Raw genomic sequence first — 24,035 nt, 5'->3', positions numbered from 1 at the left:
ATACAAGGCTCAGCTCTTAAAGTGTAAAGATAGGTATATCCAGCCAGACATCTTCATGCTGGAGCACAGTTGCACCTCAGCTCTGATGAATTATGTAGTTCAGGATCATCCCAAATGTTTTTCAGGATTTGGTTTTCTCCTCTGTACCCTGTGTAGTAGTAAACACTACATGATTTATCAAAGGCTAGAAACAGCTTGTATGACTACTTCAGGTTCCCGCAGAGGAGGGGAGCAACTTGCACAAAAGTATTTGGCTGCTTCTAGCTAATGCTGGATGGCACAGGCTCTGTCTGCATGAGTGAGGTCATATCTGCAAACAAGGAAGCTGTGGTGAAGTCATGTCTGGCTAGCTGGAAGAGACAGCAGTCTGAGAGAAACACACGTGTGGCTTCATCCACTGCTCCCTCAACTTCCGATTTTCTCTGTTTCTCTGTAAATCCTGTTCTTTCTTCTCTCCCCCATTGAAATGTAATTTTTTTTCCCCCATTTACCCTTCCTTACATTTCCTTTGTTCTAGCCTTGTTTTGATTCATGTCACCCATCATGAGGCACAGAGGTGATGTAATGCAGGTCTGCTCTCATGAATGTTTGAGCAGAAATTTCACACTCTATTTCAGTCATGTGAGAGGCCAGTGCAAAGACGGGATTGACTGAGCATTTTGTGCATGTGGTCTTGTCCTGTGCTGCCAATCCAGTGAAGATGTGAGAAAATACTATAGAGTGCAAAGTAAAACTACATTTTGAACAACCTTGGATACATGAAGGCTCACATAAATTGTATTGGATAGATTATAAATCCACAATGATTACTGCATTTGGAAGACGCATACATACGGACGCAGCTATAAAACTATAGTTTTTCTGTATCGTGAATATATGCAATGCAACCATTTGCACACATTTGCATATATTAACTAATATATGTTTAATACTGAAATGATAAGTCAGTCAATACGTTATTCCATTTACAACAATTTTAATAATTGATGCATCTTTGGAGTCATTTATCAAGCAAACAATGCCAAACTCCGCAAGTGTGAGGGTTTGGGTTTGCAAGTGTGAGGGTTTGGGTTTGCTTTATATTATTGTAACTTCAATATCTTTGGGTTTTGTACTGTTGGTTGGGCAAAACAAGACATTTGTGTGTTTGATGTGACTTTATGCTCCATGAAATTGTGATCACAATTTTCTGAAATGTTCCACACTAAACAAATCATTGAGAAAATAATTGATAATGATAATAAAAATGATTGTTAGAAGCTGCCCTAAAAATGTAAATGAAGAAAGAGATAGATTAGTAGACAAGTAGATTACTGAGCAGAAGAAAAGCAGACAGGTTTAGGAACATTTGCATCAGCATTAAATAAATACTCTGCATGTGTGATTGCATGTATGAATGTTTATGCACATCTCTAGATAAAAATAGAGGGGACCTCCAGTAACCCAGAGAGAGAGAGAGTGATGATAGTAGCACAGTCTTTTCCAGATGTGTGACGTCTCCCGATGGGTAACCCCGGTGCACTGTGCTTCAGGATTAATCGTTTGAATAAAAGAAAACATAATTAAAACCTTCCCTCATGCCCAGACAATCAACCAGAGAGAGAAAGAGACAGAGGGGGGAAAGACAGCTTTGATGGATAACCAATTTCAGCCCCGATCCTCTTACACTACCCCTTCTCCCACACACACACACACACACATGCACAACACACCTTTAGCTGAGATGATATACTGTACATAAGCACAGAGACCACAATTGATGGCTCCTGTCTCTCAAATGCAGACAGCATCAATGTTTTCTGTGTGGCATTACAGCGGCATGAGATTTGACATGAGATTCTCTGTATTTGTAATATCACTTATTTTGATAGACCAATCAGAATCCAGTATTTATGTGCCAGGGAGACACCCCTGTCAATATAATCTGATCAAACCACACCCACGCAGTACTGATGAAGCCAGGAGTGTTAAATGCCTACTTATTTATAACTGAGGAGGATTTTTTTCTTTAATTCTACTGATATTCTATATGTTTCTTATTGACAACAAAAACAACACTGAATTTAACCTGGTAAGAAGTGTTGCTTGTGTAGCCAATGGTGTGGCTTATTCCTCTGTGCTATAGACCTCCATTGTTGTCCAAAAACTATTAAAAACACATTAATGAGCTGCACTGTTTCACTGAGCGACATGTTCCTTCATTACAATGAACCACTGGGCACTGTAGTTTAAATAAAAACAAATTTGCGTCTTCAGTAGGAACATATGGGCTTGGAGCTGAGAACCACAAACAAAGTAGAAAGTATTGAGAGATCGGACTAAGATGGCGTAGTCACTCATTCGTCCAGGAGTGTTCCATCGTAGAAAAGGTTTCAGTCGTAGTCATCTGGACACTGTTTTCAGAATCAAAACTGACCTTCTTTTGATTCCATGATGGCCCAGTAATCAGGCCATGATTACTGGGCCATCATGGAAACAAAAGAAGGTCAGTTTCAGGTGAAACTAGGCAGGGTAAACAGCAGACACTCAGGAAGATTCCTCCCTGAGGGCAGGGCTCAAGCAACACAGAGTAGCTTAAATTTCTGAGTTCTCAGACCATTTTCACAATTGAGAATGACTTCCGGATGGGAGCTGATTCTGAAAACAGTGTCCAGATGACTACGACTGAAACCTTTTTCAGTTCGGAACACATTTTTGGTTTTGGTCTTTTCATGGAGTTTGTTGACAATTACAAAAATATAGAATATGCCAGCCTTATCCTTTAATTTTGACACTTATTTAGTTGCAAATATGTAATTTCATAGAAAAATACTTTTCTAGATTTGAAAGCAAGTTTTCAGGTGTTTCAATCTTGAAATCGAGAATAAAGAAAATTATACTTCATTCATACAATTTTGTGAGATGCGCGTGTTTGCACGTGAAAATTTGCATTTTATTTAATACGGATGGTTTTAGTTCATATGCCTTCTGGCTGTTTAAAAAGCTTCCTCTGCAATCTCAGTAATGACTTGGCAAGCTACAAACCAGCACTTGATAATCATGAGGTGATTCTATAGTCTTCAACATCAACATGGGAGTACACAGCTCGAGAGAGGGGGACGGGGCACTGCTTTGTTTAAATCATAGCTTGCACATGAGTAGAGCTTCTGCACAGAGGACATTCCCATTCTGCAGTGTGTGGTGCTGCAGGGGAGGACTGTGGGGGACAGCTGCTCGCTCAGGTCATGTGAACCCAAATCTCTGTTTGGAGGGAGACCAGCTTGTCTCCAGTTGTGCCTCCTTAGGCCATGGGAGAGCTCCCAGACCCGCCTGAGCAGCTCTCAGAGGCACAGCACCATGCCCCTTATACTCGCCAGTGGAAAGAGAAAACACTTGAATACAACTGGGAGTACATTTTTAGTCAGGTTACATCTTTGAAAACCTAAAAGCTAACGTTAAATAGAAAATATTCAAAATATGCTTCAACTTTTTTGTTAGGCTGCCATGACAAATAGTGTATTATGACTGTAGTAATAATACACTATTTGATAGTAATATATTGTTCTGCCAAATTTAAAAATGTCCAAATATATAAATCAATCATTTGGGAAGTATGGTATGCAAATGCATGACTAATGCATTACTCATCATGATCTAATGCATGTACCAACACATGATATAGAATGAACATACTGATAAATGATAAATGAAGTTGGCATTAGTTCATGTGATCACCTAATTCTTAATGGATCATCATTTCATGATTGAATGACAGTTAAATCCGATTAAATTTAAACCAATTAAGATGTCAAAAGCTTCTCAGACTGCTGCATTTGATTGACATGTAGACATGTACAAATGAACTCAATTTAACATTTAACTTTATTGCTATATGACCCAAACACTCTCTCTCTCTCTCTCTCTCTCTCTCGCTCTCTCTCTCTCTCTCTGATAAACCAGATGTCCAGTAAAAGGCAGTTTCAGAACCCACCTTTTTAACCATGTGTTGAGTACCCTTATTATAGAGTACATACATACTAATCTGGGATTACAATAAAAATGTACATTACAGTTTGTACTAACCTCTTGATTTGAAGATTGTGTTTCCTGATGTAAGAGGACAGTGATCACTGCAGGTTATAGTAAACAAGGTCCTCTTGAGAGAAGCGTAGATCAGGAAATGTTTCCAGTGATAATAGGTAAAGAGAAAAAAGGGAAAATTACACAAATGAGCTCTTGATTATGCATTACATTCCCCTAAATAAAGTAAAAACCACAAAAGGTATTGCGCCACTAAAGGTTAGGGTTTTTTTCCTACTGCTTATAGTATTCAAAATAAACAGTGGAGTGTAAGACCAAAAAAATAGCTGTTTATAGCTTATTTACAAAAGAGGCCACTACATGTCATATTGTATATTTAAAAAATGCTACACAGTATTAATCTAATAGTTTAAATCCACTCTGCAACAGTGTTACAGTATCAGTGATTTTGTTATCAATAATGTATAATTGCTACAATAGATAAAACAGTGTACTGTTGTTATCAAGTCAAACATGACACAGCTGGACATTTTCCAAATTAAATCACTAGAGCCTGGTTGGCCAGCAGTAGGAGTAGCCTTTTAGCTTCTGTTTGGGCAGACACAATACAAGACTTCTACAGGTTGACAAGTCAGGTCGATAATTAGGCTAAAAATATTTTTTTTATGTTTTGTTAATTAAATGGAAGGCGGGAAACATTGCACTTGTTCTGTGCAAATCATCACGATCAAGGTGTCTTCAAGATTATTTATAATACTAGACTAACCTGTGCAAAGTTGCCATTTTTCAAGATAATAGTGTTCTCCATAGCAACTGAAGGTGTAGTGGACAGAAATGGAATTATCTGACCTCACTGGCAGAAAACAAGTCTAAATGACTTGTAAAGACAGACATTTTTTGCAGTGTGAGAACATAAATCAGCTGAAGTCAGGAGAGGCAGAGCCCATCTGTTTGCTGCTGGTGTATTGATCCCAGAATACCATTAAGCCATTTCTTTAAGGATTCCACTGCATCAGCACCCTGAAGCTACAGTACCTTCCTCTGCCCTCACTGGCCTCATGCAGGTCCTCATTGGTCCTACCACCCCATAATGATTTTTCACTTGCCTCTCCAGTGATGGAACGCAACTACGTATGTAGTTACGTTCCATCCATACGTACAGATGTTTACTCAAGTACTGTACTTAAGTACAATTTTGAGGTACTTGTACGTTACTTGACTATTTCCATTTAATGCTACTTTATACCTCTACTCCACTACATTTCAGAGGGAAATATTATAAATATATACTTCTTACTTCACTAATTTTTTTCTGACACCCTTAGTTACTAGTTACTTTGCAGATTCACATTATTAATACAAAATATAATCAACAAATACATTATGGTGTATTATTATGGATTAAGCTACCCAGCAGTATATGAAGTAATTAAAATTAGCCCCACATTTACCAGCTACAACATTAAAGTGATGCTTTCACATTAATACATCAATAATTATAATCCAATTGTATAATATATAGTATTCAGAAATGGGTCATTCTACACAACTTTTACATTTGGTACATTTTGCTAAAATTGGTCTGGTTTCATGGTCACATGCATTGTTAAATGACTGTCATTTATGGATTTCTGTTAAAGGTCCAGTATGTAAAATTTAGGAGGAGCTATTGGCAGTGGCAATGGAATATAATATTCATAAGTATGTTTTCATTAGGGTATAATCACCTGAAAATAAGAATCGTTGTTTTCATTACCTTAGAATAAGCCGTTTTTATTTACAGAGGGACGCCGCCATGTTGAACCGCCATGTTTCTACAGTAGCCCAGAACAGACAAATCAATCACTGGCTCTAGATTGGGCCTTTCGTGTTTTTCGTGAGTTTACTGGCCACCGTAGTTTCTCCTACATGCTTGAAACGGGAGGGTGAGGGGAGCAGTATTCGCAAACTGCAATTTCAACTCTAGATGCCACTAAATCCTACATACTGGACCTTTAATGGTTATGCTTTTATTATATAATATTTATGTTTTCTTTTCAATTTGAATCTCATCTACACTATTTTGTTTTTTTCAGCATCCAAATACAGCTTGTTAATTATGATATGAAATCATGGCAGTGTTACCTTTGGCTGTAAAGACAAGCTGGCATGAGAAAGCAGAGAATCATTAGCACAATCAACACTTGCTGTATGCCAAAGCCCGGCTGCTATATCTCGTCCAGCTAACAAATTTACACCATGGCTTCGTCAGAGGAATTAATGACACTCAGATTACAATTGATCTCTCCTGATCAACTGGAATTTCATGCACACATTTCAAGTGGCTTACAGCTAAGACATCTTCTGGCACACAGAGCTGGGTTTCTGGTGTGTGGGGAGGTGTGTGTGTGTGTGTGTGTGTGTGTGTGTGTGTGTGTAACTCGACGGCTCGGAAGGAGGGTCTAACACAAGATTTCTCAGTCTAATTAACGCCTCAGCAACAACAACGCCAGCATACGTTTCTACCCAGAAGCCCTGTTTTTATTTGAAACACTAAGAAGGAAGTAGCTCAGCATGTGTGCTTGGAGGCTTATGGGAAATGTGTGTGTGTGTGTGTGTGTGTGTGTGTGTGTATCTGAGTATGTGTTTCTTATCATAAGTCATCTTGGGCAAATGCTGCATTCAGACACACCTCTGGGAGTATTTGTGGTTCATAGCTGACAGGCAACTTAGGTTTAGTGCTACCATGTGCATCATCGCCAAGATGCACAAAGATCAGAGATTTCAATTAAAAGTTTTACAGCAAACAGACAGATGTAGGATGCTGGTATCTCTGAGTTTTGATGATGAATATTTGATGGGTTTAAACTCTTGAGTCATCTTTCAGGTCTCGAGATCAAGTGTACAGGCAGTATAAGTTGATATCTCATAAAAAAAATAAACACACAAACCCTATGGGATGCATTTGGAGTTGAGAAAGTGAGATGTGCTGTTCCCATCTTTTGGAATATAAAAGAAAATGACAGCTAATGACAAGTCTACAGATAATCTACTACACCGCCCTGGGTGAGTTTTAAATAAGCCATACATTCAGGAACTATAGAAGAGCAGAGACATTTTTTCAGGATGTTACAATAACTGGCTGAGTGCTCTCAAACAGTTTTTCTACAAGATAGTTTTTTTGCATTTAAGCACTGAAATCCTCTCGCAGCTCACAGAAGGATTCCCAGAAGCATGCATTTAAAGGTGTAATTTCAAAACACTACACTGCAGACCTCAAAGAAAACCCTTTGCATTGAATTGCAATCCAACACCAGTCCTGTAATAAATACCTTTGTGAAACAAAGACAGGTTAGCTGACAGAGTGGCTAACAGTTTGGTTCAGGTTAGCTCACAGTTTTAGATTATTAGCCAATAATTTGGTTCAGGTTATCTTTCAATTTTAATGAATTATCTAACAGTTGGGTTCAAGTTAGCTTTTAGCTTATTAGCAGCTCACAGTGTCAGCTGACAGTTTCAGCGAATAGTTTGGTTAGGGTCAGCTGACAGTGTTAGTTGAGAGGTTTGGTTCAGGTTAGCTTTTATCTTATTAGCAAACAGTTTGGCTCAGGTAATCTTAAAGTTTTAGTTTAGCAGTTAGTCTACAGTTTGGTTCCGGTTAGCTGACAGTTTTAGTTTAGAGGTGACAGAGGTGGTGATTCATCTCTGTGATAGTTCTTGCGCTTCTGTTGTATTGTAAAGTTTCTATTAATTTTTCTTCTCCATATACGGTATGTAAATGAGGTGAACAAAATATTAGAAACACTTTTCGATACAAAGCATACCAGCAACACCACAAAATACGGCATCAAAATATACCACAGAATTGTCAACAAAAACTTCTTAATTAACATCTTAATGAAGTTACTGTAGAATACTCCACACGTAAATACTGAAGTATGTACAGTAAATGAGAACTACTAATTTGTGAGTTCAGCTATATTTAGGTTATCACAGAGAGCAGGAATAAACAGGTTCCGGCGGAGACTCAGCAGGGTAACTGGGCTGTGTCTGGTCCCCTACCATTTAACAAATATTGGCTGTAATGGGCCATTTTGTTGTTTCTTTGTATGAAGAAGAGATTTAGCTGTTTACTTATTGTGTTTCAGTATGGATGAAGATCTTGAGGAAAATGGTGCACTGCTATTTCAGATTTATCCTGCATCGTCTGACCTGTAATCTACTTTCATGCCAGTATTCAATAGAAGAGGCTATTAAAATATAAAAAATGAAATTGTCTAAATTAAAGGATTGCCTAATATTTCATGATACACTGTTACCTTTATTATTTCTGTTTTACAGGTAATAGGTCCATCTTGCAGAATTCACTTCTATTAATTTTGCTTCCTTTTTCAAAACATTTACGTTGTGACTTAACACATTTATTAATATATATATATATATATATATATTTAGATTTACCTTGAATCCCCCACCTATATTAATTCTAAGCTTTGGTTTAAGACTAAACCATGGTGTTTCTAAATAGTAATAAAAGACTGAAAGCTGCAATGTAAAGTGCAATCTCATACCTTTCTTTGGGGCTCAGTGAATCAACAACCACGTGATTCACGGCAAAGTGGCATCACATCAGAATGGGAGTGGGGGGATGGGTGAAGGAGTGGGAGAGGTAAGAAGGGAGAGAACAGAAACACACTAAGGAGGGAGAGAGAGAAAGACACGAGAGAGAGAGAGTGAAAAAACATGGATTGGAGAGAGAGGGAGGTAGATTATTTAGCAGGAGGGCAAGGAAACAAGGAAGGGAAGGAAGAAGAAATAGAGATACTCGCAGAAAATCAGCTGAGAAAAAGCAGACAGCAATGTGGCTGGTTCATACAGAGTCCAAAGTGTAAACCACAGTGAGGTAGAGTAGACGATGAACAAACCAAGCAACAGCGGCAGAGTCAGTGAGTCCAACCCACATTGTGTAATCTTACACTTCCCCTGGGATTAAGAAACAACTGAATTCACAATCAAAGAGGTGATATTTGTATAATTTCTTTGATTCTCATTCTCTTTGTTTGCATTTCATAACCAGCCTACTTTTTTTAATACAAGCTCACTCATCATGCTGCAAAGCAGACAAGTTAAAAGGTGGTCCTTTTATTCTGCAGCCACAAATACTACAAGATGGGCATTATCTTCCATCCCTCTGTGCCTCTGTAATACACTGTAGTGATTCATATGCTTCTCTGTGTGTGATTGCATTTCAGTCTGGGTAGCTGTAAATTAATATCTCTACACCTGTTTCTTCCATCTTCCTAAGCACTCTGCTATTCTCTGCCTCCTGTATCAGTACATGTCCAATTGGCCAGCGAACGCTTCTGTGTCCGATTAAGACTTGCCAGCCGCTGATTTTTATTGGCTGTGTAATGGTGCAGAACCTAAACATTTATCAGGGTTGATGGGTTTTATGTAGTACAAGCTATTAGGGAATGCAGAGGAGGTGAGTGGGCATAGAAAGTTAGAACAAGCAGTAGGTGTCAGAATGAACTGTCGGCTCTGGAGGGAAATTAAAGATGTCACAAGCAGGAAATTGTTTGAGGTTTGTTTTTGCTGCAGCGTGGCCCTGCCTGCTTTGCATTAATGACAAACTACTTTATCAGAGAAAGTTGGTGCACTATGGCAAAAGGCTGTAGTATACAGAAGCTTGCGGCTTTCAAATGCTGGAGCCTCATAACAGAAAAATGCTGAATGGAGAGAAAGTAATTAGTAAAAATGCAAACAGGGAAAGTTAACTGGTCCCTTTCTCAAAGTTCCAACTTCACCCTAACTAACTTTTAACCTAACCTACCTGGTTAAAAAGAGGAGGAATACGTCCGTTTTTTGGGTTTGGGTGCATTGTGTCCTCACCCAGGTGCTGCCTGTCCCACTGTGAACCTCTGGTTGACAAATCTGTGTATAATCCCCTAATGTTCTTAATCCTGGGGTCACATTAAAAAATGGATGAGAAATTAATCTGCTGTCAGGTCTGTCAGGTATATTTTGTCAGTGCCAGTGCTTATTTTGAACCAAATCCTTCTGTATGGGCCAATACGGCTCAACCACCAACCAAACCAGCCAGCCAAATCCCTCTATACAGACTCTGTCAAATGTTCTCTGTCCTTTTGTCCTTGTACTGTGAAGATTTCATTAAAGTGGAGAAGTTTAAAAACAAAACACCCAAAGCACAGATCACATAACGAAAGTTTGGTGTTCTGCTATAAAGCAGAGTGGCGAGGAGGGAGAGCAACTACTGTGGCTGGAGACGGATAAAACTACTTTACAGCCAGGATAAAGCGGATGCTTTTGCTACCCTGGCAGGCAGAAAGTTAGAAACTTGGTCACAAGCAAATGCATTACTGCTTCTTCCCCCACATGGATGCAAACATCAAGTGTGTTTTGTTTCAATGTCTGCCATATCTGCCTATGCCATGCTATGCCGTGCATATATGCTGCAGTAACCAGGCTAATTTCATTGCTTCTGGCTGAGTGGATCAAAAAGGCCCACATTCACTGTTTTTCTTCTTTTTGCTCTCCCCTTTCATGCAGTAATCTGCGCAAAAGGCAGAATTAAAGCAACGCTCCCCCCGGAGCCAGCCTTCTCTTTTCAGATTGGCAAAAGAGGAGAAATCGGGAGGACATGCTTGTTTTGGGACAGAGGGATTGCAGGATTCACTTTCAGGTGAAAAGTTCTGGTTTAGTCTGTCACATTTTCTGAAAGGCCACACAGAGCAGAAGTTGCTGCAAGAAAAACTGTCATGCGTGGGTATTTCCTCTCCTCAAAATAATATTTCTTTGATTACATTCAGGTGGGTAGGTTTAATTAAATATAAATTAATTAGAAAATAAATTACAAATAATTATGTCAAAAGACAAATAGCATACAAATACACAGACACCGGATAATCTGAAGAGTTTCCTGTTATGATTGATTTGATTGTATTTTGGAATCTGTTCAACTGTCCTCATCTAACACCTTATTCCAGGGGAGTCGTCAGTATGATGTAAGGTGGCTGCCATGATTGTTAATAAAGGTGTCAGCGCTCCAGCTCCATCACTCACCTCCGCCAGTCTGGCCTTGTCCCTCAAATAAAAACACACCCTGGTCACGGTATATATCACATCTGCTATTCCAAACCACTCAATATACCTTTTTTGTCCTTCTCATGAGGAAACAACCACGAAACAGGTAGATCTGCTTATCAAACCCCAAACTACTCACCCAGTCTCCCCTGGTTCTTTTGAACAGACTCAGGCCTGGAGCTTAACTATTACGTAGCTAAATATATGCCATACTTGCTACTATACATCTTATGTAATGTTTAATACAAAATCTAAATAGTTAACGTACCAGTAGAAAACATTTTTGATAAATAAACACAGGCCCATATGTAATACCACTGTAATCATCATTTTGACTGGTCTCATTTCAACTCAGCTTTAATCTACAAATATTTCCTTCTTTTGAAGTTAGGATGCAGAGACGATCTCAATGAAAGGGCTGTTGTGTGATATATTTCATTATTCTCCCCTGCAGCATGAACCATTTTACATTTCTCTACCAAACAATGAAATTCCTATTAGATCAGGTGCCTTCAGACAAAAACTTTTAAAATTGTGACCTAAGGTATGACAGTTTGAGGTAGTGTGACATAAAAATGTGTAGGAACCGCTGTACTGCAACACACAATCTTCTGCTACTTTGAACCTGCACCAGTCAGATTTTGACTCATAATAAATGGTCCTCAGATGATACTGGTGACTTTTTTTTACAGCAGCGATAAACAGAGAACTGGAACAGTGTGCCTGCTGACCTGAGAATATTATATTACGTTATGCTCATTTAAAATCAAACCTCCTAACCTTTCTTCTATGTGCCTGCATGTAAATACTGAATATTTATGCTGTTATATTATGTACTGCCTGGCGTTTGTGTTTAATTATGTGAATTTCTGTGCTTTTACGCATTCCATGCTTTCGGTACAGGTTGAGATACATTTGCATGAAACATTTAAATTTGAACTGTTTTCAGGATAAATTATCTCCGCTATAGAAAAAGTAGATGAGTATGTGTACTTTCTTTGTGGTAGTGGAGAATTTCATTTAAAAAAAAAAAAGATCCTTTGTTTTTTAACAATTGAACCTGCACACCACACACCCCTACAAATGAATGTGTGCAGCATATGATCTTTAATAAGACTTTTCTTTATCCTGAATGAAGGTGGATGGAGTTATGATGAGGTGGCTCACACTTCTCATAAAAAAGCTGTTTGTTTATGATCTAAGAGCCTTCCACTCCTACACTATATAGACAGGGAGAAGACCTCTCCTTTTATATTAGGGTGTCTCTTTGTCAATGACTCACATTAAGGGGGGATACGTGTCTCTAAACATTTTTGCTTTCATCCTGAGCACCTGCAATCACATGAAATTGGAGGTGTTCCTGCAGTGTTTTGCCTTGTAGTCTTAAAATAGCTTGCGTGCAGCCTTGATGTGTTCTACTGCAGTTGTCAGGCTGGGTAAGACCAGTAGAAAAATGCATAGGTCCTTGAGATTACGTGATCACTATATTCAGTACTTTTGTATTGTCTTAGATGTGTAAATCTGAACCATCGTCACACACATTTTACATACCGTCTGCCCTCCAAATGCTCTCTATGTGGCCTGTATCCTAGCTGTCATGACTGCAAAAATTGCAGACACACAGGTACACTGTAATCTCTGCTGAGCCCTGCAACACTTACATCATGTATATGCATGACAGCATGCATAATTGCATTGGAACATACCCGAATAATTTTGCCATTTTGCTGGAGTTTAAAACCAGGTTAAATGTTGCAGGAAAATAAAACTACTAAAGCATCAAAAAGTATGACAATTGCATGTAAACACTATACTGTATATGTACAGTACAGACATTTTTTTTGTTATATATACTTGTTTCTTTGTAAAGGTTGATTTATGATTTTCCTTTATTTCTGAGATGCTGTTAAGTGAATATTGAACCGTAATGTTTTAAAGGTTTTGTAGTAGGGCACTTAAGGAATAAATGCCTAAAAAACATACAGATGAGCAGGAGAAAAAAAGAGAGGGAGACAAAGACGCACACAGGCGTGCACTGCATTGCATCAGAGCAAAGTTGACAAACAGCTCTTCTTTCTTCTGTTTTTCTTTTTTCAAGTTCATGACTTGGAGAGAAATCTGGGGTCCCTGCTGAGTTGGAGATGGATGTGCCGGTGCTGCTGCTCCTCCGTTTCTCCCGGCATTGCAGAGTCATCCTGGCAGGGGAATCGTGAAGAGACCAGCCCTTCCCAGATCACCTGCAATGGTCAGCTGCAAATATCTCATATTATATCTCTGTGTCTTAATTCAATTCAATTTAAAGGGCTTTATTGGCATAAAAGTTTCAAAAACAATATTGCCAAAGCATCAAAATATATTTTATCCAAATATTTTATTTCTCTCTCACTCTCTCCCTTGTGTGGGCATGTTCTTGAGCACTTTCTTTTTTCTCCCCCCCATCTTTTGTTTTCATTTTGACCTTCACGAGGAGCACATAACCTTCCCCTCAGTTCAGGCTGCTTTCTTGCATCGTTTCTCAAATGAAAGAAGAAGGGATGAGCAGAGCGGCAGAAAGGGCAGCTCCCTCTGTATTCAGAATCATGATCAGCTTTTTGTCATTCCTGCAGAGTACAAGGAAAGTCACAAACTAAGTTTACAGTGAGACACTGTGAATGTATAGCTCACCATAAGGGCTGAGGCCAGTGGTGGATTTGGTGCATGCCATATAGACTAAATGTTCCCTCAGGCTACTCTGTTATTGGGCATAAGTATTGATGTGTCTCATGGAAGCAGCATCAGTAACACATTGTGATGTGAGTGATGAGATCCTATACAAGGTGTGTCCTGCAGTGGGTTTTTTATTTATTTTTTGTGTAGTGAGTGGGTGTGGCTAACATCTTCACTGCACCAAGGCAAATCTTCCACTATATATATATATATATATGAGATAGGTCAGTCAACACAAGCTAGAGTAGCAGACACAAAGTACTGCACCTCACACATTTCTGGTGTACATGAATCCCACTTTTATTTTCCACAGAAAAAAAATGATGTTTGTTTTTTTTCCTGGTCTGTTTCGGTTACATTTAAAACCATTCTATGAAAAACTGTAGCACCAGAGCAGATTTCCATTGCCCATTCTTTGATAAAAATGTCAATTTGTGCTATTTTTCAGTTTGGATCAGATCAGCTTTGATTGGGGAGAGACATTTACTTCTTGTATATAAAAAGGACTAGCACTTCATTTCTTTTTCCACTCATTTGCAAAATAAAACAGAGAAAACTGTATATCATATTTTTTTTTTCATTTAAATCACAACAAATACATTTAAAGCAAATAAAAAAATTGGGCGGCATTTAGCATAATCCAAGCAGGGAATCAGCTTTCATGATGATTATTATATATTTATATATTTATATGTATACATATATATCATGTTTATATACAAGTATGGCACTTGATTACACAAAAGCAAGAAAACACTTCACAAATAAAAGCAGTGGGCGCTTTGGTGTGTCATAAATTAAGGAAGTCACAGACGTTAGCATTTGCAGCAAATTCACCAGATACTGTTTTGCAAGTCAGCTATAAAGCAATGGAATGGTTACATATGTTAAGGTCAGTGGTGCAACACAGGCAACAAAAAAACATGAATTACGCTGATATATTTCAACTAGGTCGAACCATAGTCAGTAAGGATTTATATCTATGCATATATAAATCTGGATGATAGATTTGTTTTCCACTGTGTATGGTGCCATTAGGTCGGTGCCAAAAATGGATGGAAAGAAAATGTCTTAAAAACACCGTCAGGTCAGTAGCACATTTTGGATAAGGTCAGGCCCTCAAGTGTTCACCTCTTAGTGCAATTTTTGCATTTACTCCCTTCAAGTACAGCAGAACTAGCCCACAAAGAGTAAATATGTGAACACGTTAACATGGTCTCCATTTAGCATCTTACGGAGTATAAACATTACTAAAAAGTTGCATCAGTGCAATAATAAATAAGTAAACAAACGTGTAATCCACGCTTGCCATGAAGTCCTTAAAAGACCAACAAATCAAAAAAATCTGCCCACTCTTTAAGTCATGACATGAATTAGGCGTGCGGAGCTGTCCATCATGTCCATCATGGTTTTTACATGTTTTCACTCCTTCCTCCCCATGTGTGTTACACATAAGCAGAGTCACTGGACTGAGTGCGGCCGAAATTAGGCACACTCATCCTCGGCAAGTCCTTATTTCTGATCTCATAAATGGACTTTCGCCGAGCCTGCACACCTCGCACGGCCGTTTTGATTTTCCTCCACCCTAAATGATTGAGTTCTGCCAGGTTCAGCACCACACAAAACCCACTGACCGCGAACATGAAGACCAGGAACACCGTCTTCTCCGTGGGTCTGGAGACGTAGCACTCGACATCTTTTATGCAGGGGTAGCGATCACATTCGTACACCGACGGGACGTTGAATCCATACAAGAAATACTGACCCACCAAAAAGCCTATTTCCAGCGCGTTTCTGAACACCACCTGGATGATGTAAAACCTGGAGATGCCCTCTTGTCGCCTCATTTTGGACTTTGTAGTTCTCATGGCCGAATTAGGGATCTCTTTGACTTCTAAACAGTCCGGCTCGGCTTCTTTGGTGGAGTTCTCTGTGTTCTGAAGTACTCCATTAACAATGGTGTTCTTTATCTTTTTGCTCTCGTCTCGCTTCAGTGAATCTTGATCCTTATCTAGTGTCAGATAGACTGTTGAGTACCGCCGCTCCTTCTGCTTGGCCGACTGATGCACCGAGTACGTGATAAAACAAAGACTCGGGGTGCACACCATGATGATTTGAAAAACCCAATATCTAATGTGTGAAATGGGAAATGCCTTGTCGTAGCATGCCTGGTTGCAGCCCGGTTGTAAGGTGTTACATACAAACATGGTCTGCTCGTCATCATAGACAGTCTCTCCAACTATTGCTACGATTAGAATCCGGAAGATGACCACCACTGTTAGTAGGATCCTAAAAAGCAAGCAAACAAACAAACAATGTGAAAATAAGTGTAAATATATGTGTGTTAACCAATACAAATGTGGTGCAGTTGTGCGCCGAAGCGCTGAGTCCAATTCTGATGGTGTGTTGGATGTAGGGAGCTGTCCAGTGCTGAAACAGGACGCTCTTGAGGAGGAGATGTGTTTTTTACTGTGTTCTTCATATTATGCGTGTCTCGTTGAGTCTATGTGGTTTGTGATTTAATGGATGAAATGACATGTGAGCTATCGGCGTTGCTTTGACTGTACCTGTGCGAGCTGTGTTAATGGAAAGATGTGATAACGCCGACTCTCTCTCACTCTCTATCTGCCACTCCTGAGTGCACACACACCACCGCTCAAACTCACCAACAAACATCAAATTCACAAGTGGATGAATACATGAAATGACACGTGAAATTTTAGTTTATGCTGGTTGCAGCAACATCCCACGTTCTGAAACGACAGCCGTCAACTGATTTACTTAGCTGTCTCGTTTAATAGGAGGAGAGAAAAAAAGGAAATCTGTGAAACAAGACAGAAAAATCCACAACACAGACACGAAGGACTGGGCACCATGCTACAGAAGATCCTTGAGGCACAACACAGAAACGGGGGACTGGGAACCATGCTAAAGACGATCCTGGAGGCTGCTGCGATTCTTCGGTTCTTGGTTTTTGTTGATCTTACCTTCCTATCATAGTAGAGTGCTGCTGGACAGCAGCCTCCAGGAGCCTCTCTAGTATAGTCCATTCCCCCATTTCTGAGCATCCGGAGAAGACGAGGGCACAACGGCACTCTGTTCAAATCCCTCCCCAAAAAAGCGCGTTATTTCCCGTCCTGCTTCTCACTGACTCTCGGTGGTGTCAGTCTCCAAAGCGTCCGATTTTAGCTAAAAAATGCATCCGTCACGGGATGCTGCTGCCGTCCTCGTTTCTCTCCGTCTCTCTACGCGCTATTTGGTTGGTTATGTGCTGAGCGCGCGGCGCCAGTGAGCGTCCTACTGTGTGTGCCGAGCGCTCCCACGACGTTGCCACACTTTTCCTTGTCATGGGAGTCTGAAGGGCTGATTACTATAAGCCCTCCTATTTTCGATCTTCAGATCAGGCTGATGGGCTGCGCGCTGCGTCTCGGTGGAGGGAGGTTGGATTTAATGTCTTGCCAGCATTAATCCGCCTTTAAGTAGTCTCCCCCCTCCCTCCCATGCGTCACGTAAGCGCAGACAGGTCCGCGAAGCGCAACCAGGAGTACCAAGGCTTCTGATTTCCAATATTTCAGTTTTGTATATAGCGTGCGCCATTCTGTGGACACTGCTGTGGACGATCGTGTCCAGAGTTACAGGCTTTAGTACCTTGAGTTTAGACATCGTAGCATGGGAGAATCAAACCCTTAACCCTGGCTGTATTATTATCATACTCAACTCACTGAGCTACAGAACAACATATGACAATATCCATTCTAACGAGACAGGACCTCTGGACGCACGGTGTCCTGGGCACAGTGGTCAAGGTGATTTCCCTGTGTTTGGAACTTATCAATGATATACAGAGTTACAAGGATGTGCAGCATATTATATCATTTGAACAAAACCTATTGTTTTATGTCTATATCTGAAACCTGTGGAAGCATACGGCTTTATAAATGCTCCTTTCTTGGAGCGGACAGCCTCGCATGCCCAGAGGTATCCCTCCCCATGTCGCTGGTCCGGCTGGTAGAGCTGTTGTTTCTACCTCGGGAAAAAATGATGCTCTGGATACAGTGACAGAGTGAAAGTACCAGTTGCTAATCGCTTTACCAGGCAACCTGTCTGTCTGCCTGCCTGTCTCTCTCCCTCTGTCTGTGTGGAGGTTTAAAAATAGAAGCAAAATATGTGACTCCGCCCTGTATATTGCTCTGCGATTTGATCAATTTAGGGCGCTGCATTGTGTGTGTACACTAATATTAGACTATTGTGTGGTTTAACACTATTTATGTCATAGTTATTAATGTGATTGTCCTTTTAAACTAAAATGAGTGGCTTCACTATGGATTGACAGTGCATGTAGCCTAAGAAAGTAAAAAAGTAAAATGGTGCCTCATGGTGCTTCATAGTAAAGTATAATCACATTATTATATATATAATATATACATATATATATATATATATATATATATATATATATATATATATATCAAGTTAATATTATTATTATTATTGATGTTGTTGTTATGGTTGTTGTTATTGTTATTATTAGCATCATCTAAATGTATCCAGTATGTTTAGTGTGAGCTTTGTCCAACCAAGAAAACGGGGATTACCGATCACGTGACAGCGGTGCATCCACTCCATAAAACTTTGTGCGGTTAATTTCTCATGAGGTGGCTTATCCTCTCCGCTCACTGTAATCTTTTCTAATTCAACCTTTACTCATCCACCACGTGACGAAAGGACAGAGCCGTGCTGCTTTCGAGAGACAAAGAGAGATTTTTATAGATCCTAACCCAGATTCTGACAAACACCCTTATTTTTCAGATTAAAACTGAAAAGAAAGAAAGATCCGTATTCTTCAAGTCCCAGTTTTAGTTTATTTATAAATATCCACATATAAATTGCACTTGAGTGTAAACAAAGAATTTGACAGAAGGAGGGAGGTAACAGAGTGTGAAGAGAGTGAGGAAGGGGGGCAGTCTGGTCGCTTAGAAGCACTTCCTGTGGACGATGGAGGGTCCTGCCTCATCATACTCCTGCTTGCTGATCCACATCTGCTGGAAGGTGGACAGAGACGCGAGGATGGAGCCGCCGATCCATACGGAGTACTTCCTCTCAGGGGGGGCGATGATCTAAACACAAACACATTTGTTTATCTTGGACTCATAGAAATGATTAGATTAGATTCAACCTTATTGTCATTACACATGTACAAGTACAAGGCAACGAAATGCAGTTTAGGTCTAACCAGAAGTGCAATAAGCAAGTGCAGGATATGAAGTATGTGCATTAATGCAGGATAGAGCAATATTATGAAAATATTTTACAAGTAGTACTATGGAAATGTTGCAGTCATATTCAACAGTGAGTCAAAGTTACCTTAATCTTCATGGTGCTGGGGGCCAGAGCAGTGATCTCCTTCTGCATGCGGTCAGCGATACCGGGGTACATGGTGGTGCCGCCAGACAGGACGTTGTTGGCGTACAGGTCCTTACGGATGTCAATGTCACACTTCATGATGCTGTTGTACGTGGTTTCGTGGATACCAGCAGATTCCATGCCTGTGCAAACACAGCGGACAAGTTAGTGAGTTTTACCCCCCGCAGCAAAGAGCACGTGACACCGCCGTCAGGTGTCGTAACAGGGGCTGAAATGGACAGCTCCGCCAACAGCTGCGGGCTCTGTGGCCAAATGTGAACAATAAGTCCCTGCTTTCGATCACTCATGTCTATTTAGCGGCCATGAAGTGGCAAAGCAGAAGGTGGATCAGCTGTGACCTCCAGTTGCTGATCAGAATTAGGCAGCCAACCGCTAATATGAGCAATAAGCACGTCTATTTTCGGAAAGCTGTCCATTTATCGAGTTTTTAATTCTGATATAATAAGATAAATAAGATTTAGATCATATTTATGTTTGCCTGAAACTTTCTTTTACCATCCTATTTCACTAATATGCAAGCTTTGAGACAAGCATTGAGTATTAGCCTACTCTAAGTGTGGTGGAATACATTCAGCTCAGTTTCAAAATCCCGGAATGTTCTTTTTTCCCCGCACTGAGTAGGATGAGATCACTTTAACATTTAGAATAAAAGTTGAAATTACCATTTCATTTCAGTACTTTAATCCTTAAATGACTATAGTCAAGACTTAAAGTCAAGATCATGGGACAGTGTCACCACAACTAAATTAACTCTTCTCTGCGCTCGCCTTTACGCACCAATGAATGAGGGCTGGAAGAGAGTCTCTGGGCAGCGGAAACGCTCGTTGCCGATGGTGATGACCTGACCGTCGGGCAACTCGTAGCTCTTCTCCAAGGAGGAGGAGGAGGCGGCGGTGGCCATCTCATTCTCAAAGTCCAGAGCCACGTAGCACAGCTTCTCCTTGATGTCACGCACGATCTCGCGCTCAGCTGGAGGGGATCAGATTTGTATGATGTCAGACCAATGTGCATCATTAAAGATGTCAAAAAATATGTGAAGATAATCAGATGGGCGTGAAAAGTATTTTCCCCCTGGTTTGCATTGAACAATTTATTAGAGGGAAACGTTTACTTTCTCCAAAACAAAGTACATTATTTCCATGTCCATTTTTATCAATTTTATCGTGCAGAGGGATGACATTACTCAGTGTGTTTCTTCTGTGTATGTTTTTTGTGGAGGTGTGAAAACATGTGCAACAAATTGCAGTTTTAAAGTAATCATAATTTGGAAATACAGTACGTGGTGCGTCATGGCCAACACAAGCTCGTCATAAATATAAATGAATAGTATACTCACCGGTTGTGACAAAAGAGTATCCACGCTCAGTCAGGATCTTCATGAGGTAATCAGTGAGGTCACGACCGGCCAAATCCAGACGCATGATGGCGTGAGGAAGAGCGTAACCCTCATAGATGGGCACGTTATGGGTCACACCGTCACCGGAGTCCAGGACAATACCTGATGAATACGTGAAAATTAAATTCATATATTAACTCACTGAACAAAATCTCTTACACATCTGAGGAATCTGTCGTACCTGTGGTACGCCCAGAAGCGTACAAGGACAGCACGGCCTGGATCGCCACGTACATTGCGGGGACATTGAAAGTCTCGAACATGATCTGGGTCATCTTCTCTCTGTTGGCCTTTGGGTTGAGGGGGGCCTCCGTCAGCAGGGTGGGATGCTCCTCTGGGGCCACGCGCAACTCGTTGTAGAAGGTGTGGTGCCAGATCTTCTCCATGTCGTCCCAGTTGGTGATGATGCCGTGCTCGATGGGGTACTTCAGGGTCAGGATGCCTCTTTTGCTCTGGGCCTCGTCGCCGACGTAGGAATCCTTCTGGCCCATACCAACCATGACGCCCTGATAACAGCAAGGACCAGGAAATTAGTGCTGTGGTGGAGAGCTACTACTAAACATCACATAGCATCATCATAACTACCACTATATGCAGAATTATACTGTGTTTTCCTCAGTTATCAGTTGAAATGTAGATGCTTAATATTAGTGCGCAGTTAAGCACGGTGGATCTGGTCCTGATCCAAAGCCATAGATTGTTTTTATGTGATGTAAACAACTTAAAGTGCTACTCGTCCTTAGCGTCTGTGGAGTCTGTGAATAGTTTACTTCACCTGGTGACGGGGGCGACCAACGATGGAAGGAAACACGGCGCGAGGTGCGTCATCACCGGCGAACCCAGCCTTCACCAGGCCGGAGCCGTTATCACACACCAGGGCGGTAGTCTCTTCGTCGTCGCACATAGTGTCAGCTCTGCAACACATACGCACGCAGTGGCACTGTGAGATCCAGTGAGGGAATTCCCTGTTTGTTTGGATTGGGTGACTGAAGATATTTCCTTATCACAACGCACAAACAACACACACGTAGTCGCTTTTTGTGGACAGACAACCGAGGGAATGCTGGTTAGTTATGGCTTATGGTGAATTATGCTGATATTATATGCTATATAGGTATATGTTAAGATTGGTTTAGTATTTCGGATTTTCTTTGTTGGGTCACTAACAATAGAGCTGTGAAAGTACTTAAAGTACTTTTTTTTTTAGTATTTCACAACAGCTATAATCCACAGTCCGCAAAAGAAAAGAAGCTGATGAACTACAGGCCGATGTGGTGAGAAGATCCGTTTCAGTTAGATTATGACATTTGGTTAAGCAAAGGTGGAAATCACTGCCATTCGTGTTAAAATCATGTATCCATCCTCTTGTGATAAGTCCACTGATTGATACAGTCCTCCTTCGGTCAGCCGTGCAGGTACTCACCAGATCAGCACCAGGCGCCGGATCTTGAGTGAGTAAACCAGGGGTGCCGAAATGTCACGTCGGACCAATTTATACCCTGACAAGTGTCCGTAAAAATGGGCCGAGCAGTGCGACCCCTTCTCCATATTTGGTAGCCCATTGCCCCATTGACAACAGCCACTCCATGAATGGCAGGACAAGGAGAGGGAACTCCCACGCGGACATCTGTCCCTGCCGTCCATGTATGGAGGACAGCGGTGAGGGCAGACAGACAATGACATGCTTCCCTTTGATCTTTTCCCTATTGATAAATCATGATAATATTACTGAAAACCTCCACTGTGTCTTTGGAAGGCCCACTCTAGTGAGTTAGAGCGACAGTATGGCACAGTTCTGTCTAATATTCCTCTAATATCAGTGTTTTAACAAAGGCAAACTGACTAAAACGTCCCACTGAAGGACACAGGCCATAATCAGTAGAATCATGGATTTAAAACAGAAAGAAAGTGTCTTTATAAACCCAAGCCACATCTACTGTATCTGAATATCCAAACTTGATGACGAAATTGATAAATCCACATCTTTTTTAGTATTCTAAATAATAGGTTATTCCATTTGTTTTACATCTGTGTTTCTGGAAACGTCTCCTAAGCATATGTGAGTTTAGACTGGCAGGACACATGTAGCCCCTACAGTATCAAATGGAGAGACCACTTGTGCCACACAACTGGTGTCAGCAGCTGTTTGACTGTATTAGAAGCTCCAAACCCCAAGTTTCAGAGGGGGAAGCCACTGCGGCAGACCAAACATTCCCATTTTAGTACAGTGTGAGTGTGTCCCCCTTCTCAAAACACATATATTCATAAACAAAAGCATACTGCTGGACTCACCATATGACAAATGAAAAGATATTTCTAGATTTAATTTGCATAAAATCAATGAGTTTCCATAATTATAATGAGCTGCATGGATGTTATTGATGTGGTGGCCATGCGACATGCTGTGTCCACATATGCAACATTTTGAAATGATTAAAATGTCTTAGTCATGCTCTCTTGGTTTTCCATTTGCATTTTCAAAATTGATTGACTTGTTATACAGAAATCCTAATGCAAACCAGATATATACTAAAACATTTTCAATGTCTTCTGCAGAAAATTCAATCTAGAACACACAATATGCAGTCAACAATATAAAGATCCTAACAGGAAGAAATACTTCGGCCTAAGTATAATATCAAAGGTTATTGCAGTGCAATGAATTTATTCTCCTTGGCATATTTCTCTTCCTCTGTCTGAACATATACCGGTACCTCAAACACCAACCACTGGTCTAGTAATTACCTTTTTATGTAATAAAAGTCAAGGTAATGTATTCTTCCATATAAGAAACCTTTACAGATAAATCAAAAGGAATGTTGATACTATTTGTTGTTTCCGACATCAAAACAATGAAGAAAAAGGAACATCTCTTGTTGTGACACATGCCATATTCTTTCTTTATTCCTGCACTGAGGAAAGAACAAGACATAGGAAATGACATTGCCGGTTTGCTTGAAACAGACAGGGAGCGAGCTCTGAAGGCTGTGAAATAACATTGGCTAAGAGCAGTGGATGGTCCCACCACAAGGAGGACAAGACAAAAGGGCACAGCAAGCCATGAATCATATGTTGCTGTCACCCGACCCCGAGCCATAACCCTTCACTGTGTGACTCTTTGTTTTGGTCTTATGTAATGAATGGTAGGCTGTGGTCTGATTTAAGCCTCCTTTTGCCCCAATACTCAAATAATGCTAAGATTTTATGACCGGAGCGTAGTGAAGTCTGTCTATGGAGAACAGAACTGTTAAACTCAAGAGGGAAAGGTGGACGACTACTTTCAACATGAGTTTGCCTTTGTGCCAAAATATTAAATTCCTTTAAAATGGTATTTCAGTGTTTGCCGCTATTCTACTATCACTGCTAGAGCAAAGGCTAAAGATGTATATAATGGCATTGTTAAACT

The 24,035-nt window shown here is 40.4% G+C and overlaps 3 protein-coding genes across 8 annotated transcripts in view; 1 reads left to right on the top strand and 2 right to left on the bottom strand.

The window, feature by feature from the left end:
* The window catches only part of stxbp6 (syntaxin binding protein 6 (amisyn)), a 151,732-nt gene extending 137,364 nt beyond the window's left edge, over positions 1–14,368 (top strand). For 2 of the 5 annotated variants that reach the window (XM_044167211.1, XM_044167208.1), the window contains one exon: positions 13,202–14,368. In XM_044167211.1, coding sequence (XP_044023146.1) covers positions 13,202–13,560 — 359 coding nt within the window. In that variant the 3' untranslated portion in view covers positions 13,561–14,368. The remainder of the gene's footprint in view (positions 1–13,201) is intronic. The other 3 variants (XM_044167209.1, XM_044167212.1, XM_044167214.1) reach the window with 3 other exon arrangements.
* LOC122862038 (gap junction delta-2 protein) lies at positions 14,089–17,272 on the bottom strand. Its single transcript, XM_044167218.1, has 2 exons — positions 16,797–17,272; positions 14,089–16,098 (listed from the first exon to the last, which is right to left on the bottom strand). Exons 1-2 carry the CDS (start codon positions 16,865–16,867, stop codon positions 15,255–15,257), a joined length of 915 nt encoding a protein of 304 aa, XP_044023153.1. The 5' UTR covers positions 16,868–17,272; the 3' UTR covers positions 14,089–15,254.
* A 1,379-nt stretch (positions 17,273–18,651) lies between these two features.
* Positions 18,652–24,035, bottom strand: part of LOC122862035 (actin, alpha cardiac muscle 1) — a 20,012-nt gene continuing 14,628 nt past the window's right edge. Inside the window, exons 1-7 of one of the 2 annotated variants that reach the window (XM_044167206.1) lie at positions 22,053–22,199; positions 21,405–21,543; positions 20,811–21,135; positions 20,570–20,731; positions 20,011–20,202; positions 19,174–19,355; positions 18,652–18,926 (exon numbers count right to left, since the gene is read on the bottom strand). In XM_044167206.1, the coding sequence (XP_044023141.1) occupies positions 18,783–18,926; positions 19,174–19,355; positions 20,011–20,202; positions 20,570–20,731; positions 20,811–21,135; positions 21,405–21,533 (1,134 nt within the window). In that variant the 5' untranslated portion in view covers positions 21,534–21,543; positions 22,053–22,199 and the 3' untranslated portion in view covers positions 18,652–18,782. Of the gene's footprint in view, positions 18,927–19,173; positions 19,356–20,010; positions 20,203–20,569; positions 20,732–20,810; positions 21,136–21,404; positions 21,544–22,052; positions 22,200–24,035 lie in introns of those variants that run through there. The other variant, XM_044167207.1, reaches the window with a different exon arrangement.

The sequence above is a fragment of the Siniperca chuatsi genome, linkage group LG15, assembly GCF_020085105.1.
Source record: "Siniperca chuatsi isolate FFG_IHB_CAS linkage group LG15, ASM2008510v1, whole genome shotgun sequence".
Classification (NCBI taxonomy): Eukaryota; Metazoa; Chordata; class Actinopteri; order Centrarchiformes; family Sinipercidae; genus Siniperca; species Siniperca chuatsi.
Note: the sequence above shows the minus strand (reverse complement) of the source record. Positions and strands in the feature narration are given on the sequence as shown.